This window comes from Montipora capricornis, chromosome 13 (genome assembly GCF_036669925.1).
Source record: "Montipora capricornis isolate CH-2021 chromosome 13, ASM3666992v2, whole genome shotgun sequence".
Taxonomy (NCBI): domain Eukaryota; kingdom Metazoa; phylum Cnidaria; class Anthozoa; order Scleractinia; family Acroporidae; genus Montipora; species Montipora capricornis.
In genome coordinates this window covers 26,154,561-26,172,060 of record NC_090895.1, presented here as the reverse complement: position 1 = coordinate 26,172,060, position 17,500 = coordinate 26,154,561, and the positions used below count along the sequence as shown (strand labels likewise).

General features: G+C 38.9%; 3 protein-coding genes across 4 annotated transcripts in view; 2 read left to right on the top strand and 1 right to left on the bottom strand.

Moving 5' to 3' along the window:
- The window catches only part of LOC138029375 (uncharacterized), a 2,520-nt gene extending 2,251 nt beyond the window's left edge, over window positions 1–269 (top strand). The window contains exon 1 of the mRNA XM_068877125.1: window positions 1–269. This exon is cut by the window's left edge and continues 2,251 nt beyond it. The gene's annotated coding sequence lies outside the window, so the exon portion shown is untranslated.
- Window positions 270–1,165: 896 nt separating this feature from the next.
- On the top strand, window positions 1,166–13,575 carry LOC138028223 (uncharacterized). 2 transcript variants are annotated; one of them, XM_068875684.1, is made up of 5 exons: window positions 1,166–1,341; window positions 4,192–4,274; window positions 5,203–5,853; window positions 8,082–8,129; window positions 9,111–13,575. In XM_068875684.1, the coding sequence occupies exons 3-5, from the start codon at window positions 5,211–5,213 to the stop codon at window positions 11,273–11,275; spliced, it is 2,856 nt and encodes a 951-aa protein (XP_068731785.1). In that variant the 5' UTR covers window positions 1,166–1,341; window positions 4,192–4,274; window positions 5,203–5,210; the 3' UTR covers window positions 11,276–13,575. The 2 variants fall into 2 exon arrangements, with proteins under 2 accessions (XP_068731785.1, XP_068731784.1); XM_068875683.1 differs by having other exon boundaries at window positions 5,200–5,853.
- A 1,013-nt stretch (window positions 13,576–14,588) lies between these two features.
- Window positions 14,589–15,434, bottom strand: LOC138030741 (uncharacterized; the record flags this gene model as incomplete). Its single annotated transcript, XM_068878617.1, has 1 exon — window positions 14,589–15,434. A coding segment is annotated over one exon (846 nt), but the record flags the coding sequence as incomplete, so codon positions are not given.
- Between the last annotated feature and the right edge of the window lie 2,066 nt (window positions 15,435–17,500).

Sequence of the window (17,500 nt, the reverse complement as noted above, 5' to 3'; positions counted from 1 at the left end):
AAAACATGGCTTTATACCACAAACACTCGTTTATGTCAGAGAAACTTTATATCCTTAATAAGCATATTAGCAAAGTTTGTTTTGTTCGAATACAATCACGTGGTTGGGTTGAGAGAGACTCAGTCTTACCATATTGATCAGGGCTCGAAATTGCGACTCACTGGTCGCCAATGCGACTAAAAATTGAGCGCTGGCGACTAAATTTTTAGAAGTGGTCGCCAACTGACGCCTCTTGTTTTGTCCGATAAGTAAAGAACATCACGACACAACTTTTGTTTTATATCTTTATATTACAAAATCAATCGGAAATGGTAGCTAGTATATAACTCACCTTTCCGTTCCCTGTAAAATAATGTCTGAATGACCTGAATATTACAAGGTAATCGAAAAAATTGATACTCCGTTCACGGCACGCCATATTGCTTCAGCGGCTTCTTCTGAAACTGGGATTGCAAGCGCACTTCAACACAACGTACTTTACAATTTGAGTTGTAAATCAATCTCTTACACCAAAAAATTGAAAGCAACTTTTGAGAAACTTTTGGATTTTGGGGCAACTTTTGAGCAACTTTTAGAATTTTGGAGCAACTTTTGAGCAACTTTTTTGGAAAATTGGAGCAACTTTTTGAGAAAATTGGAGCAACTTAGGGACAGCCCTATCCACAGCTATGATGCTGGGGTACCAGGCCTCCGATTCCGAGAATGCTTATGATTTTTTTGGGGGTTTTTTTTTTTCAATCCGACCGACCGACCCAATATCAGGAAACGCATTCGACGGTAAACGAAAACAAAAAAGGGGGATGCCTTCGTTTTAAAATTTATGTATTTATTTTACTAATTACGTTATCTCTGGCTGGAGCATAAATGTCACGTTGACGCGCCTCTCACCACAACCTCGATCCCAGGACTTTCTCCGCCAAGATTAGAGCTTTCTGTGACCTAATCGTTAACTTTCGCTGTTAAATACATAAAAAATACCTTACGGGTTTACTCATTAAGAAAACAAAAGCTTTTTACAAACACGTTCAAAGGAGATTTAGACAATGCCTTAAAAAATTTACACGGGGGTACACCTAGAGCAAATTGGTCAACGTGACTAGGACCACTATATGAGTGCCTACACGAGGTAGTTATCCCTTAGAGGCGTCGCTGTATTAAACTTTTATTCAGATTCGCCCCAGATTTCGGAAAGGGCTTTGTGGAGCCGTAAAACGCCATTAAACGTGCTACAGTTTGGGTTTCACCTTACAGATTGAAAGAAGATACACCTCTTCTTTGATTCTACTGATTACGTGAGCCAAAAAGAATTCATGTGGGCTTGTATTTGGCTTCCAGTGGCAGGTACTGTTATCTTGTTTTTTCTTCGTAGTACAGTGAAAACAGGGAAAACGATAATTCGCTGAGATTATATCCGTGATGTGGCTCTGTAAAAGTCACGGGTACCCAAAGCTGGGGAGCTGAGAAAACAGATGCATTTGCATGGAGAAAAACAACTGTATCTTCAAAAAATATTAGCGCGCGAGTTATAAACAAAATCTGCTTGCCTTGCCTTATTTCTGTGGTTTTCTTCTCATGTGGAGGGTGTAAGCTGCAGGTTACGGGTAATAGTTTCACCATAGATGAAACAACCCAAACCTTTACTAATGCTAACATTGGGGCTGAAAGTAATGTTTAAGCCTAAGGTTAGCATTTTGTAAAGGTTTGGGTTGTTTCAGTTATGGTAAATTATATAATAACCAAATAAATGCTCGTGCTCTGATTGGTCGATCAGCTATGTTTTATTGTGCCAGTAAACTCATGGAAAAATTGCACATCTTTTGAATTATTATATAAAAGCAATAGACAACAGGTTTCTATGGTTTATAGGCATGATAAACCATAGAAACTTGTGGTCTATTGCTTAAAAAAAGCACTGCAACCTGCAACCTGCACTCTTTCCGCCCTGCTTTACACCCTCCTCTTCTCATGTGGGTTTTTCTTCCTCCTTCGATTTTAACGGGGTTCCTTTGTGTTTTCTAAGGAAGCACTTGGCAGTTTTAACTAAAATTAATCCTTTTTGGGGGGTAAGTGAAACTCTCTCAGATCCTTGTACTTCCTTCCTAAGGCTTTTGCATTCACATTATTGTTCCACCTATCACTAAGGTCATTTTAATATGGGTAACTGTGCTAAAACAAATGTATGTGTGCTCCCACATTTATGTTGTAGTCCTTGTTTGTTCCAGAAACACACCATCCCTTCATCGTCATTTTGAATACTTAATACACTTGTTAGTGTAAATCACCACCTCCCCCAACCTGGGAAAAGGTAGGGAATTGGGCAAAAGAACAAGAGAAAGTGAGGTAATGTTCCCACTCCCTGGGCAATATTTCCATTCCATTGTACCCGCTTGTGCCTGCCTATCGGTGAAAAAATACATGAATTTTGTCGAAAATATCACTAATAAGAAAATAAAAAAGTCAGCAAGGTTTTCCAATTTTTGGATGGCAAGCAAAAAGTAAAGAGAAAACAGATTAACCCATTGACTCCCAGGGGTTCCCCATTGATGAGTAAAATCGTCTGGCGTTAGACAGAGTAAAATACTAAGTCTGGCCGGTTTCAGCCAGTTTGGACGTGAAAGGGTTAAAACAAGCAACAAGTTTAACTTCCGTTTCTTTCTGTCATTTCAATCGCTGTCTGGTTTGGTCCCAGTCTCAGTGTTACACAGTTCTAGACTCCAATCCTCCAGCAGAGAAATTCCCCGGTTCTGATCTTGTTCGAGACTCCATGTACCAGGACAGTTTTGAATGCCACACATTGGTTTTTGTCCCTGCTTTTCCCAGGTTGGAAGAGGATTGGGGGGGAGGGGGGGGGAATTTACATTGACTGGTGCGTATTACTAAGTGTATTAATGAAATACATGATATGTTTCCAAAATTTAATTTCTTTTTTCACCTCTAACTGTGATGGTTTACAACTTTGCCATATTAACATTTACTGTAATTTCCGGGCGATTACCCGCGGGTAATGTGTTAATTTTTCCGCAAACAGTTCTTGGTGCAGGTTATAGGAAGGTGTGGGTAATGCGATAATTTTTAAATCTTCCGGAATAGTTTTAAAACCATGAGAGGGAAAAAATATAAAAGTCATTAATGAAACTGTTCCTAAAGACTGTATATTGCCTTATTTATCCCGCTTTAATTGCCCAACAAACTCAAATGCTCTCGATGAAAACCAATGCAAATTGAAAACATGTCAACAAATATCGTTCACAATCAAAATCGTTTATCACGCGTGTGATATTACTTTCTTACTTTGCTAATTTCACAGCTTCTTTCTTTGTTTAGTTGAAAATAAAATATTATTTACTAACTGGAATAATAAACTCAAAACAAAAGAATAAAAATGTGAAACAGCAGGCTTTAAAGAAACTGATGCCGACATGTTCATTTCATGGCGTCGCTGCCGCCGCATAAGAGGTGATTGTTGGCACAAGTGTAAACAAACATTCACGGACAAAATTTTAAAACACCAGAACATTCGGCGCATCAGCAAAATATTCCTAGCAAGCACGGCCTTGAGGTAGAGAGTATTTTCCTGTTTCAAGCGATTCTTAGAGTCGATAGATCCTGAAATATCGATTTTTTTTAAAACGGATTTTTACAAGCGGTATCATTCAATGGAAGATCAAAAACAATAGGTATGAAAACTTACCAATTTCACGCTTAAGTTAAGGATATTTTGTTAACAAAAGCAATGGTTGAAGTTTTTATTTGATTCAAAACATTATAAAAAGGTAATTTAGTGAATGAGAAATACACCCTTCAATCATTTACGATAAGTGTAGCCATGAACAATTATTTTGAGTCAAAGTGCCCAGTGTTAAATGCAGACGTCAGAGTTTTATTTTTGAGTATAAGCTCAAAGTTATCGCTCGTGCAGATAATTTCGTGAGTTCACGAATTTCTTTTGTTTCTGGGTGCAGGTTATCTGCTAGTGCAGGTAATCTGTTGAAATTTTTTTCTTGTTATGGCAAAAAATGACCGGTGCGGGTAATCTATGGAAATTACGGTTCTTTTGTTAATAATTATTACTCTCTCATGGAGCTTTGTCTGTTTTCCATTAATATTTACAAGAGCATTAAGCATATTTCAGTTGCTTGACCACTTCATGGCTGTGACTTTTTACAATCAAATGTTGTTCCTTTACTTCAGGGGAAAGAAATTACAAGTTCCTGCTTTCCTGAAGTGTGATTTTGGTCTTGTGACGTTTCCACAACGAACAGTCAACAATTGAAGTAAGTAACTTTAATGGGAAGGAAGCCTTGTAAGTGTTCACATAATAAAATGGAATAATAAGGCATGGATTGTATTCTATTCATGATATTTAACAATTACCCGCCGAAGGCAAAGTGTTATCGGCGAATATTCACTGATAATCACTTTGCCTTTGGCGAATAATTGTTTTAGTATAAATACACAGGTGATTATTTCAAAAAAGAGAAAAAAAAAACATTTCAACGCATAATCATCTTCACTTACAGTGGCAAAACGACTACTGGCAGCCATTTTTGTCCGTCGAGGTGGTTATCGGCTGATAATCCGAGATAGCGAGCTGATGAGAGCGCGCGATTTTGTATAATCACAGGGTCTGTGTATTTATACTAATATGAAAGAGTCCTAGAGTCACTGGTTACTGGTATAAGTACCAAGAACAGAGGAAACAAGTTTTACCCTTCGTAGCATTGACGTTATTTTGCATGCAGTATGCAAACTGTGATATACATGTATAAAGTAAATTCTAGATGCTTACTTTCATGTTTGTTTGAAGGACACACACATTCCATTGATCCATCTTGAGCGATCACTTGATGGAATTGGCCTGGCTGCACTACTACTTTGAATAATGTACATGTAAAGCTAAAATGTAAAACCCCGCTTAACAATTTAAGGAGTATGTTTGTTGTTAACAATGTGCAGTATAAGCATGTAGGTCACCTCACTTTCATGCTTCACCAGTCACCTATATATAGGTAGAAAGTTTTTGTGCTGGTCAACGTTACAAATCAATTAAATTCACTGAGAACTTTAAGAAAGAAAAGAAAGGTCACACATCCCATGGCCTCAAATTAGCTCCCAGTAATTGCCGCACTTGTTGGGTGCCACTTCTGGCACTTTTGATTTCTACTAAACCATTGTCATTTCCCATATTTATATGGCCAGCAGTTTGAGATATGGCATCTGGTCCAGTGGCCTCTGCCTCAACCAAAGAGGGCACTAACTATGCCCGGCTGTGCTGTCTTCTAGTGGATTATGGAACCCAGGCCCTCAGAGACACCTTTGACACAATACACCCTCCAGCTACTCTTCACCGAATTTTGTCAACTACTTCAGCTGCTTACCCTACATTACAGGGGCTAAAAAAGAAAAAAATTATTAATCCCACTCAGTGGGGAATGCTGTACCCAACCACTCCTTCATCTGTGACATCAGCTAACTTTGACATTACACTTCTGATGGTGCTGCTGAGAAATGTATGCGGCTTGAGTCCTCCTGCCAGTACTGGAAGCTGGGACACGCTTCCTCCTTCAGGAGATAACAGTCCCGAGGCAAACATAGCAAAAACTAAATACTACAGAAACAATGTCTATGGTCATGCCAGCCAAACCTCTGTTGATGATGCGACATTCAATGTGTTATGGCAGGATATAAGCAAGGCACTGCTAGCTCTTGGTTCTGCAGCAAATTTTGCAACTAAAATTAGCCAACTGAAGACTGAGTGCATGGATCCTGTTGCTGAAGAGCACTACAGAAAATTACTGAAGTTGTGGAAAGACGATGATGACAGCACCAAGGAGATGCTTGAAGAACTGAAAGGTATGCTTTCTCTCAAGGGTGTGATTAAATTAAAGTGCTGGAAGAATGACTTAAAATGAGCACCTTTCCAATGTTCTTTTGGCCCAAGGATTTTTTCTGCCCAAAGGTGAGAGAGCAAAATCTGTAAGAAGACAGCGACTCAAATTGGCTGGAACCGACAACCTGTGCAAAAAATTAGCTCACCAATATATTGAATGAAGGACAAGGATGAAAATATACATTGATTTTTAACATTACCACAAAAATATCATGTTCAATAGCCCTCTTTCGATACATTAAAATTCAGTCCTAAACAAAAGGCATCATCTCGAGGCTCTGGGGAATAAATATAAGGATTTGTATGAGTTTATTCTCTAGAGCCTTGAGATGATGCCTTTTGTTTAGGACTGAATTTTAATATATCGAAAGTGGACTATTACACCTACATAAAAAATTAGTATAATTACGTAGGTGATAATTGAAAATTCTCAGTGCTGATTGGTTGCACTTGAGGTGAGTATTACACAATAAAGCGGTTTTTCCAAACCATTTTGTGGAGGTGACAGACCAAGAAATAAATAGTTTTAAAGAAAATGCAGACCTGCATGATTTTCAAATAATCACCCATATCTAATCAATTATTCACCTCAGGCTCAGTGAATATTGGTGAATAAAAACCTCAACTTGTCACAGTTTTTGTTCATCTAGTCTTTGGCGAATAATGTTGTTATTATTAAAAATTACATCATTAATAATTCTAGAGCTTTGATTGACCTTAGCCAATGTGGTATATGAGTATATGAGCTATTATACCATGCTCTACAAATATCGGTAGCTGTACGCATCAGTTTTGTTGTTTTTAAAAAAGTAATGTTAGGAAGATTTATTTATAATTTGTGGGTGTTTTTAATAAAACAATATTATTCCACTCGCACTTCTTGGATATAAGGTGATTATAGCTATGCACCTCGTTTCCTATCATCTCAATGTGCGCTCGTGGAATAATTGTTAATTATAACATGGATAGTTAAGAAGCATGGCATTGTGACAAACATGTTTTACGTCCCCTATGGCAGTACCCACATGCATGCCATTTGTGACTATTTTCTGAAGTGTGATTTTGCCATTTGTAAATTGATTGGTAGAATTTTCATGTTAGTTTTTCCCTAAAGGTTTATGCAGATGAATAATATTGTGTCAGAATAGTGTGGTCAATTTGACGGTGTGAGTAAGATTTGAAGATGGGGGCTGGTTTGAGTAAATCACCGACTGTATCAACAAGGGCGTAATGGCACCTGTAACTGTGTCAACTGACAAACTGACTGTATCAACAAAGGGCGTAACAGCACCCGTAATTGTATCAACTGAGTAACTGACTCCATCAACAAAGGGGCCTAATGGCACCCTTAACTGTATCAACTGAATTACCGACTGTATCAACAAGGGGTGTAACCGCACCTGTAACTGTATCAACCAAGCAATCGACTGTATCAACAAGGGGCGTAACGACACCTGTAACTGTATCAACTGTGTTACCGACTGAATCAACAAGGATGTAATGGCCCTTCTCTGAAGGGGTGTCCGGGGCATGCCATTTTTAAAAGTTCACTCCCAAAAGTTTTTTAAAGTAAAATAATTATTGATGGGAATGTTTAGAAACTTCATGTTGCCATTGTCAAAAGGAGTTTTAATCTTGGGTTTGAAAGAATCTGTCTTTAATTTTTTTCGGTTTAGGGCAAAAACTAACTGACTTTTCTTAGTGCAGCAGCTGATGCTTTTCATTGGCTGTCAGTACTTATTGAAACCACTCGGTCATGCCTGACATATTGCACCAGTCAAAATGTTGATTATAAAGAGGCAAGAGAAAATGAGGGGACAGAGAGGGAGGCTCAAGGCGTTGGCCGGGATATGTTATGTCCACGAAAGTTATTTTTAGACAAGCGGAAGTCTTTGTTATAGGGGAAGTCTGTCTTCCAAGACGTCCGCATGCAGTCTTGCTTCGCTCTCAGGTTCTTAGTGAAAAGAGAAAATGATGGCGCACATGGAAGGCTGATGAATATGTATTTTCTTTCAAACATCGGACCAAGGTTGGCCTGCATGCGGACGTCTCGGAAGACTTCCGCTCGTCTAAAAATAACTTTCGTGGACATGACATATCCCAAGGGCTGGACCAAGAGCCGCCTTCTCTGTCCCCTCATTTTCTCTTGAAAGAGGTTGTTAATTATATTCCTTTTTTTCTATTATTTCAGTTAGTTTTGAAGAAGTGAACAAGAAACTTGATTTCTTAATGAAGAAAGGTATACTTAAATGTGGAATAATTTAATTGAGTATATAATAAATAAATTAATATTAATTATTTTATTACTTGCTAGCTTTAAATCCAATTCTCTTGTTGGGTTATTCTTTTTATGCATATATTCAATTGTGCCTTTAGACATCACAGAATTGATTATTAACTTGAGAAATTGATAAAAGTGCTGTTGAATTTTGCGGTCATGTTGCTAGATGCCCTATTTTTGTTGTTGTTGTTGTTGTCAGATGTGAATGGTTGTACTGCTCTTGTGGCTTAACCTGTTTAGAGGACCCTAGGCAGTAAAAAAAGAGAGAGATTTGGACAATTTTATTTTCTGGTTGCATTGTATGGTTTTCAGTTGACTTACATCGCCATTTTCGATTAGCATGTCCCCTGCACAAGTATGAGACACAAATTTGTGAAGCAAATTTTAAGGGAGGCAGTGCAGTCCAGCGGTTAGTGCGCTTGCCCTGAGACCCGTAGTTCCCAGGTTCAAGACCCGTTCTGACCATTGGTTGAATTTGATTCTGGTAGTCCCTGGTTCAACTTCCCAGCTGCACTTGTAAATAGCCAACTGGTTTGCTTCCTGTCAGCTGGGATTCGTAACAGTTGTTGTTGTTCTGTTGTGTCGTTTCGTTTATTGTATTTCTTTGGCCCTGAAAAGGCTTTATGGGGAGTGGTGAATGGTGGTGGGTGTAAGGATTGTTAAGTAAGTTTAGTATGGAGTCATCAGAGCAAAACGGGACTAGTATATCCGAGACAATTTGCCCCACAATGCTAGTTTTTGGCAAGTACGCCTTTAAGGTAATGTTCTTTCAAAATATCCCAACAAATCCCATAATTTCAAATTTTAATTTTTATGACATCATCACTGTTAAACTTTATTGTATTTTAGGAAAACTGTCTCTCCTCCTTTACTTCCTACATTTTTTCATTTTTAACAAAGTTTTTTTTTTCTTTTCGTTTTTATCAATTCTACTCAAAGAAATGTCAACAACACAACTTAAAAGTGAGTTACCAGAAGAGGTTTCCAACATACATGGCCACTCTGAGGAGGTTGATATCATTTTCCAAGCCATCTCAGATGATAGTCCTTTTGCTGGAGTTCTTGTCAGTGGAATTTCAGGAATAGGCAAGTCTACTGTTGCTATTCAGGCTGGACACCAGGTAAAAGACAAATGTGAGAGCATTGTAAAGTTTTGTCCTCTGAGAGGCGTTCATCGACTTGAAATGGAAGGTGAATGGAGAGAAATTTTGAACGTGTGTGATCCTGGACATCAACAAGCCAACGAGAACCCTCGTCATGTCTTGCTCAGCTGGTGCAGGCGTCTTGAATATAACATAGTCCTTATTCTGGACATGGCGGAAGATTCTATGGAAGATGAAACCAGAGAATCGTTCAATGACATGCTGAGAGACTTGAGGATGTGTTCTCGTTCTAAAATTAAATTTTTGATTACTTCAAGGCGATCCGACAACGTTTTGGTCTCAGACCTAAGGCTTAAGCATGTAGAATTAGGCCCTTTGGGTGGAAAAGAAAGTATCGAAGTTTTAAAGGGTGGCGCTAAAATTTCTTCGGATAACCTCCCCAAGGTAGAAGCTCAGTTAAGCAAGGTAGCCGAACTCTGTGAAAACATTCCGCTGGCACTTCGACTTGCTGGACCCCTGTTGTCATCAGAATCTGAGTACAATTTTGAAGAGCTTATTCAAGCACTGGAAAACAACCCAATAGAAACGCTTGGTCACGGTCTTAAGCGAATGATGAAAATAGCATTTGAAAAACTCGACAAGTCACTGAAGGATGCACTAGTTTGTCTGTCGGTGTTTGTTCGATCTTTTGACAAAAAAGCAGCCGTAGCAATGATTGGGGTTAATTGTGTGAAGTATCTGATGGAACTGAAGCAGAGGTGCCTCATCCAAAAACAGGATCACCGATACCTTATTCACTTATTCATTAGAAGCTATGCCAGAAAGATGGGAGAAAGAAAGGACTTTGCTCATATTTTGGTCCATGGCCAACAGAGATTTGTCGAGCACTTCCTGTCGCTTCTAGTGCCCAATTCAGATAAATTTTGGGGCAAAGACACTTGCAAAGAATCATTTGACCTGTTCAATGAAGAAAGAATCAATCTTGAGTCGACTCTTAAAGACATTCATGGGAAGAAAATCAGAAACTGCAGGGAACTGGAAGCCGTTGTTGATAACTGCCAGCAATTGGCATCCTACATTGAATTCTGTGTACCCTTTCAGCTTTATTGTGGCTTTCTAGATGGTCTTCTACATTTTGCCACAGAGCAAGGAAAAGTGACAAATCAGGTCGAGATATTGCTTCTTCGTCATCATGAATCAAGGAAGCATGGCAGTACTAGAAAAGAATTTGTTTGCCAAGCCATTAAAATGCACTATGAACATCCTGAACTTTTTAAGAAGGCGCACATGTCTGAGGTTTTTTATCTGAGTCATTATGGCAGACACATCTCACAGGACTGCGGTAGAAGAGAAGAAGCACAACTTATTCTAAAAAAGGCGATCAGCATGTTTGAGGAAGAAGACCTTGGTAGCACCTTTGATAAGGCCAGAATTCTTGGACAGCTGGGACAAAATGAGACACTTAAAAATGACGAGAGAGGGCTCAAAAAGGCTGGTAAATATTTCGAGCAAGCATTGAGTTTTCGTCAGAAACATTATGGGCAGCATCTCTGGACTGCTTTCGCGCACAAGGACTTTGCAGATTTCTATTTGTATCAGGAGAAGTTGCAAGAGGCTAAACGTCACTACCACGAGGCTATTAGCATTCTGAAAGTGGTCGAAATGTTGGATCAGAAAGAGTCGATTCCTGTCTACAAGAACTTTGGAATATGCCATCAAAAGAGTCAAAACTTTGGCGAGTCTCGAAGAGTGTTTGAGAAAGGGAGTGAAGTTGCTGACTCGGATTCCACCATCGAAGGAAACCACAAATGGAAGGTGTGGATTAAGACTTACTTGGCGCTGCTTCTGGACGAAAAATTCCCCGAAGAAATTGCAACGGCAGGCAGAATTTGCGAAGAAGTTCTCAAGATGGGCAAAGACCTTGAAATGGAAAGCTGGCCCAAAAAGGAAGACCTTGAGAAGCTCCACAGAAAGATCCAAGGTGTACCAAGCCCTCCATAGCTTATCTCTTTTTCCAAAAATCTTCCAAGGCACTTTGTTATGACAGTCTCTTTCCAGCCTTGTATCAGACGTGCTTCAGAGATTCTTATTTAAAGGGGCTGTGTCATGACACTGTAGCTGATTTTGTGTAGTGTTACCAATTACTCGCCCCTACTCGCTATGCAACTTAACGTTAACCCACAAATTATTTTTAAACAACACAACTCAAAGCTTCGTGAATCAAAAGTGTCTGTTGAGCATACATAATTAAATTACAAACAAGAGAGATCAATTTTTTGGGCTAAACAGTTTTCAAAAACCCCGATTCTTGGCTTGCACTTACGTGATTAGACGGCCATGTTGGTGTACAAAACAAAAGCGAAATGTCGCTCGCGTTTTGCATAATCATTGAGCCAAATTCCCAAAAGATTTTTTCACTATTGCCCGAAACCGAAAATACCATAATACTCTTTGTTTGTCCACAAAATTTTGAATTCACTACTTGCTCAAATCCCATAATACACCTCTTTTACCCCCAAAAAATCTGCATAGGCATTGTTTTCGACTTCTCTTGGGACATTTTCATGTCCCAGGAGAAATTGCAAACAATGGTTATGCAAAAGTCTTGTGTGGTAATAGAGGTGTATTATGGGATTGTGCAAGTAGTGAATTAGCATGGGGATGGGATCATTGTAAGTTCCAAGAGAAACTGGAAACGATGCTTATTTAAATGTGGGTGGACAAGCAAAGAGTATTATGGTATTTTCCGTTTCGGGCAATTGTTCAGTACACCAACATGGCCGCCATGACGTCAGAGGCAAGCCAAGAATAGACCTCTTTACAGTTTCGTGCTTAGTTACCTGCCCTTTAAATGAAAGTGAGGCTGGAGTTGACCTTGTTATGATACAGACCTTCTTGCTTTTTCCCGCGCTTTGAGCAAGTTACATGCAATTGCTATGAATTTGGATTGGTTCATGGCGCTGTTTGCATCTGCTGTGATTGGTCGAATTGGTATTGTTTTACGACACTCAATTGAAAACCGCTCTAGTCAATTGGTTTTTCTTATTGTACTGTTTTTAATTAAGATTTTGTTCCCTATGATAGGGCAAAACGTTATTGAGCAATCGGTGACTGAGACCAGCTACTGGAATTTTGCATGCAAATTATACTCGAATTGTTTTCACGTTAATTGACCAGTCTCATTAAGTCTTTATTTATCATATTTTATTTTTATTTATGTTTTTCCACAAATATGGGATACAGGAATACACATAATACACGTTATAGGGTCCTAAGATCACAATGTACAGAGGAGAGGTCACCGGATGTGAAGAAATCCGGAGTCCGGAACACAGCAAATGTGAGGCTTTGGAATCCGGAATCCAGGGCGTGGAATCTGGCCATGGAATCCAGAATCCACAGATTTCTATAGAATCTAGGATCCATTTCTGTGGAACCCGTGAGTTTGGAATCCGATCTCAGGATCCGAGATCCACTATTTGGGATCCGGAATTCATGGCCTGGAATCTAGAATCCGAGAGCCACCTGAATTCCCTTACATAGGGCGAGAGAGGGGCACATCTAGACGAACTAATACAATTCCCCTTAACTAGTGAATAAGTACATTAAAAGTAATTTTTAAAAAAAGAAAAAAGACGAAAACAAAAGGAAAGGTAACTATATCAATTATAAACATTCATTAGTATTGAGCAAATTAATGATGATAAAGTGCATTTTTAAACGCTTTTTTTCGTTGGGTTTATCTTTTACGGATTGGGAATATCATTTCAAAAGAATTTACCGATAATTGTTGGACAAAATAGCGTCATCTTTGTTCGAAATGAAGTTGTGGCTAATTATTTTATTTGCAGATGAACTTGGGTGTGTTAATCACGTAGCTCAAGTACGAATGAAATGGAAAAATGGGAAATTGTCATAATAAAGTAAATACTGTGTATATCATGATTTCTTTAGAAGTTAGTGGTTAGGTAGTTAGTAGTAGTAAGTCCACGAAGTAATGCTTTTTATACTAAATTGTCGTTTCACCGATGTATTCCTTATGTAAATTTTATTTTCCTTTGGGTCACCTACTCGATTAGTTCCCTGAACTATTTAAGTGTCCCAAACTTTCGCACAATTGCTGTATTTTAGTTATCTGTGATTACGTTGTTTTTAGATCATGTAATTGTCTTAATAGTAATTTTCTGTAAATAATATTTTTGTGAGTTATAATAAAAAATTAACTTGACTTGACTTGAGGAAATTTCAAGAAGCCTAAGATACATAGTGAGGAGGAAACTAAACGTCACTGCAGTACTGGAAACATTTGTAATTACTGACAATAAATTCTTTCTCAAAAATTCTTGTTGCTTTATTTCCGATCTACCATTGTTGGTACGCCCTTCCCGATTTGTGCTGGGCAGTTTTTGAGAATTTTCTCGATTTCGGCTTCATTTTGCGGAATCGTGAGCAATTCAGTTGCATACTGACCAAAATGCAAATAAGTCAGTCATTTGCATTTTGGGGCAGCATTTGAGCAGCATATTGGATTTCAGGCCACTTTGTCATTTGGAACCTCCAGGTTGCCCAAAAGAAAGAAATTGTGAATAAAATGTCTTGGCCTAGTGGCTGATGGTTGAGCGCGCGCCACTTATCCCAGCGAACGCGCTGGGATAAGTGACGAAAGCCACTCGTTCCGACTGTTTTACTCGCAGCTTCCCTGATATACAGGTGTTCTAGTATCTTAAATTAAGCGTACAGCATCCGACTGATGTTACGAACTGGTTCGGTTCGAATCCAACCTAGGACTTTGATTAGTCAGTTTCCCATCTTTTCCACGGACGCATTGCATGTCACGCTATTTTACTCAAAATTCAAAACACTAAAGGAAGTCTTTGCATCAATGAAGACCAAGAAATAATGCTGTAGTTTTGTTGCCAATGACCATTGAAGTGCACTGAAGCTGTTCTTTGTTGTTTGCAGCCAAGGATGGAGGGGATGGAAATGAATTTAAAACTTGAAAAAATTGGCCAGGTTTTTCAAGTTTGGAGACGTTGTCCTCTGATAAGTGAAATACGAATAGCTCTTTGTGCCATATTATATTTCGTATCTTTTTAGTGAGTTGACAGGAATGTTATACGCGTTAGCTATAGAACTAATTTAAATTTTTGACCCAGCTTTGATCCAAAAACCTTAAATTAATTACACCCGTTGTTTCGCTTGAAAAGGGTGGTTGCTGAAAACTACTGACAATGTCGACCTGTAACGCACTGTTACCTTATTTTAATTTCTACAGTTGTCTCCCGATAAGTACTATCAATGAAATTATCATGAGTTAGATAAGCGGTTTCTCCATTACCGTCAACATACGGGTCGATTTCAATGGGATCGTCACAGTTCCCCCGTTCGGGTGTTTCCGCTCGTAAATAGGGAAGTTTGTAGGAGAGTGACATCCGCCATGTACAATCTTCTCTCCAGTGCTGACGAACGTCGAGGGTAGGATGTTATGGCGATTCAAGCGTGAATCAATAGCCACGTATACTATCACGGGTATGTTCACGTCAAACTTAACAGTAGTCTCGTCATTGGGGCCCCGGAGATGCGTCAGGCCGTAGTACTTCGGGGGGATATCAACCATTTCGTAGCATTTCCGGTTTGTAGCAAATTTCTCTTTTTCTCGAACCATGCTTATCTCTCGAGGGCTGCCAGGCGGAAAAGTGGCTTTCAGCTCTGCAAAGGGGCGAACGTCATAAGCGTTGTCGCGGAGAAAGATGCCCGTCATGCGAGATGTTTTGAAACTCATTGTCACCAAGCCAGGACCATGAACTTTCTTGCTTCTGTAGATAGGAAATTTGACTCTGTCTTGACAGCCTCCTAACATCACTGAATCTCCGGTTTTTTCGTAGTCGTCTCCGTGGATATACGAAGATCGCGAATCGATGGCAAGATAAATGATGACCGGGACGTTTACTTTGAATAAAATGTCCCCCTGTTTGTCTTTCAGTCCACGCACATGGGTTAAACCATGGTACAGAGGTGGAACATCTTCCCAGCGATAGCAATTATTGCCCGTCGCGTATTTCTCCCCGTGACGCAGCATAGCTATTTGCAGTGCCCCATAGCCCGTCATCGATAGCGAAGTTTCGATGTGGATCCCGTTTGACACCTTGACCCTCAAAATTTAACCAAAGAGCATAAAATCCATGACGAGACCATTGTTGCGATGAAGTTTGCTTCCTGTTCTAAAAAAAAGACTTGGTTGTAGCCTTGTTCCCTTAGTTTGGTTTAAAATCATTGAGGGTGTGGTGGAAAGAATGTGAAAATTTTTATTATACTTTGAGTCGATGATATACAATGGATTGAAATGTAGGGTTTGTACAGGGTGCCGTTTTAGGAATCCATTTATAGTCAACAAATAAACAGTTATAAAACATACTCTCCCCTTTAGATGCACTTTGAATAGCACGTTACAAACAACCTTGAAACCAATAGATTTCCACTATTAAGCAGGAAATTTCTCGCAGGCTGACTTGATAAAAGACTTTGAAAACTTGTTGGAACGCAAAGCTTGTATTCATTTACTCTGAGGCTATACTTATACAATGGTGTGATCGAGATTGTGTCATCAAGTGAGCTTTCACAAAAGAGGAAATGAAATGTCAGTGACTACAGAATCCTGGTTGCATATTGTTCACCCTGGTTTTTACCTCGGAAGAGCAAATCACTCATATTTCATAGCCGAAGGTTAAGACATTTTAATGTGAAAGAAAAAGAGCTTCATCTGCATATATCTTGTTTATACCACAGGAATACCCATGACCGAAGCCTTCTTGATTCGATTTGTTTTCTTAATTAAGGAGGGCGTGTCTTCTTTTACTAGTTCACAGGTTTTTCAGTTCAGAAACACGGATACTTTCAATTTCCTTTTTCACTTTTTTCCTCTGGCACACAAAGCAGGGAAAGAGCTGGACTCTCGTTCTCTTCTAACGTTTTTCCGCCGAAACACTGAGTCATGCAGTTTCCTGTTTACAGAATCCAGAATGGCTGGACTATTCAGTTAATCTTACACGGAAGCTTGCATGCAGTCGCGTGAAACAACTTTATCTAGTTACATTATGTCATTTTTTAATGGCACCATAAGACCTGTCGGCTTTTCATCTTTTTTCTGTTCGTACTTTACCAAAACAAAACATTTCGTTTGTCTCTGCTAAGTTTGAACATGATCAACGTAAAATGTACACGAATACATGCAGATGGCCCCTCCTTTTTAAGTGTTCACAGCACGTTTTGTAAAAAATGTTCACAATCGCAGAGCACTTGACCAGGTAATGTAATTCCAGGGTTGCGTTCGGGAGGGAGAAATCACTTCTCAAAAAGCTACAGAGCTTTTGAAATCAAGTGTTCTACGATGGATTGTCGTAGGACCGAAACAAATACTTTTAACAAGCGAAACAGCCAATCATAATCCGAAGAATTGACGTAACTTTCCCAAATCGCAGGAAATTTGTTTGGGGGAGGGGTGGGGGTAAGTCTCGATTGTCAGGTGGCACGAGATTCTTGAGTCAATCACTCAACTTAACTCTTGTTATCGTATTAATACTTTCAGCACTGAATTGAAACTCGTCTCTATTAATCATCAAATTAAAGGGTTCACTTATACCCGAAATATTTATGTCTTATTGTGATTCTGTTAAAATTATTCATAAGTGTTATTTCATGTTTTATATACATAAAATGATAATTTACAGGTGAACGAAGGCAGAAATTGATGTCTCAGGGAGTGTTGAGATGATTTAGCTTTCATGTAAATACTACATTTTGTGAAATTACTGTTAAAATTTACATTGTAAGGGTGAGATAAGTTAAAAGGGCAAGGAATTGCTCTGTTGTATTCGGATCTCGTCAAAAGATTGTCTTGTGAGAAAATATCCTTGTTTTCAGTGCATTTTATTTTCGTACTTTAATTTTTAAAAATTTTTGCGCTTAAAACTAAACAAATACATATGGATTAAATTGATTTCAGGAAAACCATGGTTTGAGCAAAAGTGTTATGAACTAAACAAATGTGAGGTGGTAGAAGAATTTCACGCGTTAACTCGCAATAAGAACTTTTGAGCCCTTGTCTTGCGTGACAGCGCCAGTAATTACTTTTAAGGCCATCCCCTTTTTTTTTCTCCGTTTAGCGTCGTCCGACCGACACAAATTTTTGGCATTTTCCAAAAAAATAATAATAATAATAATTGGTAA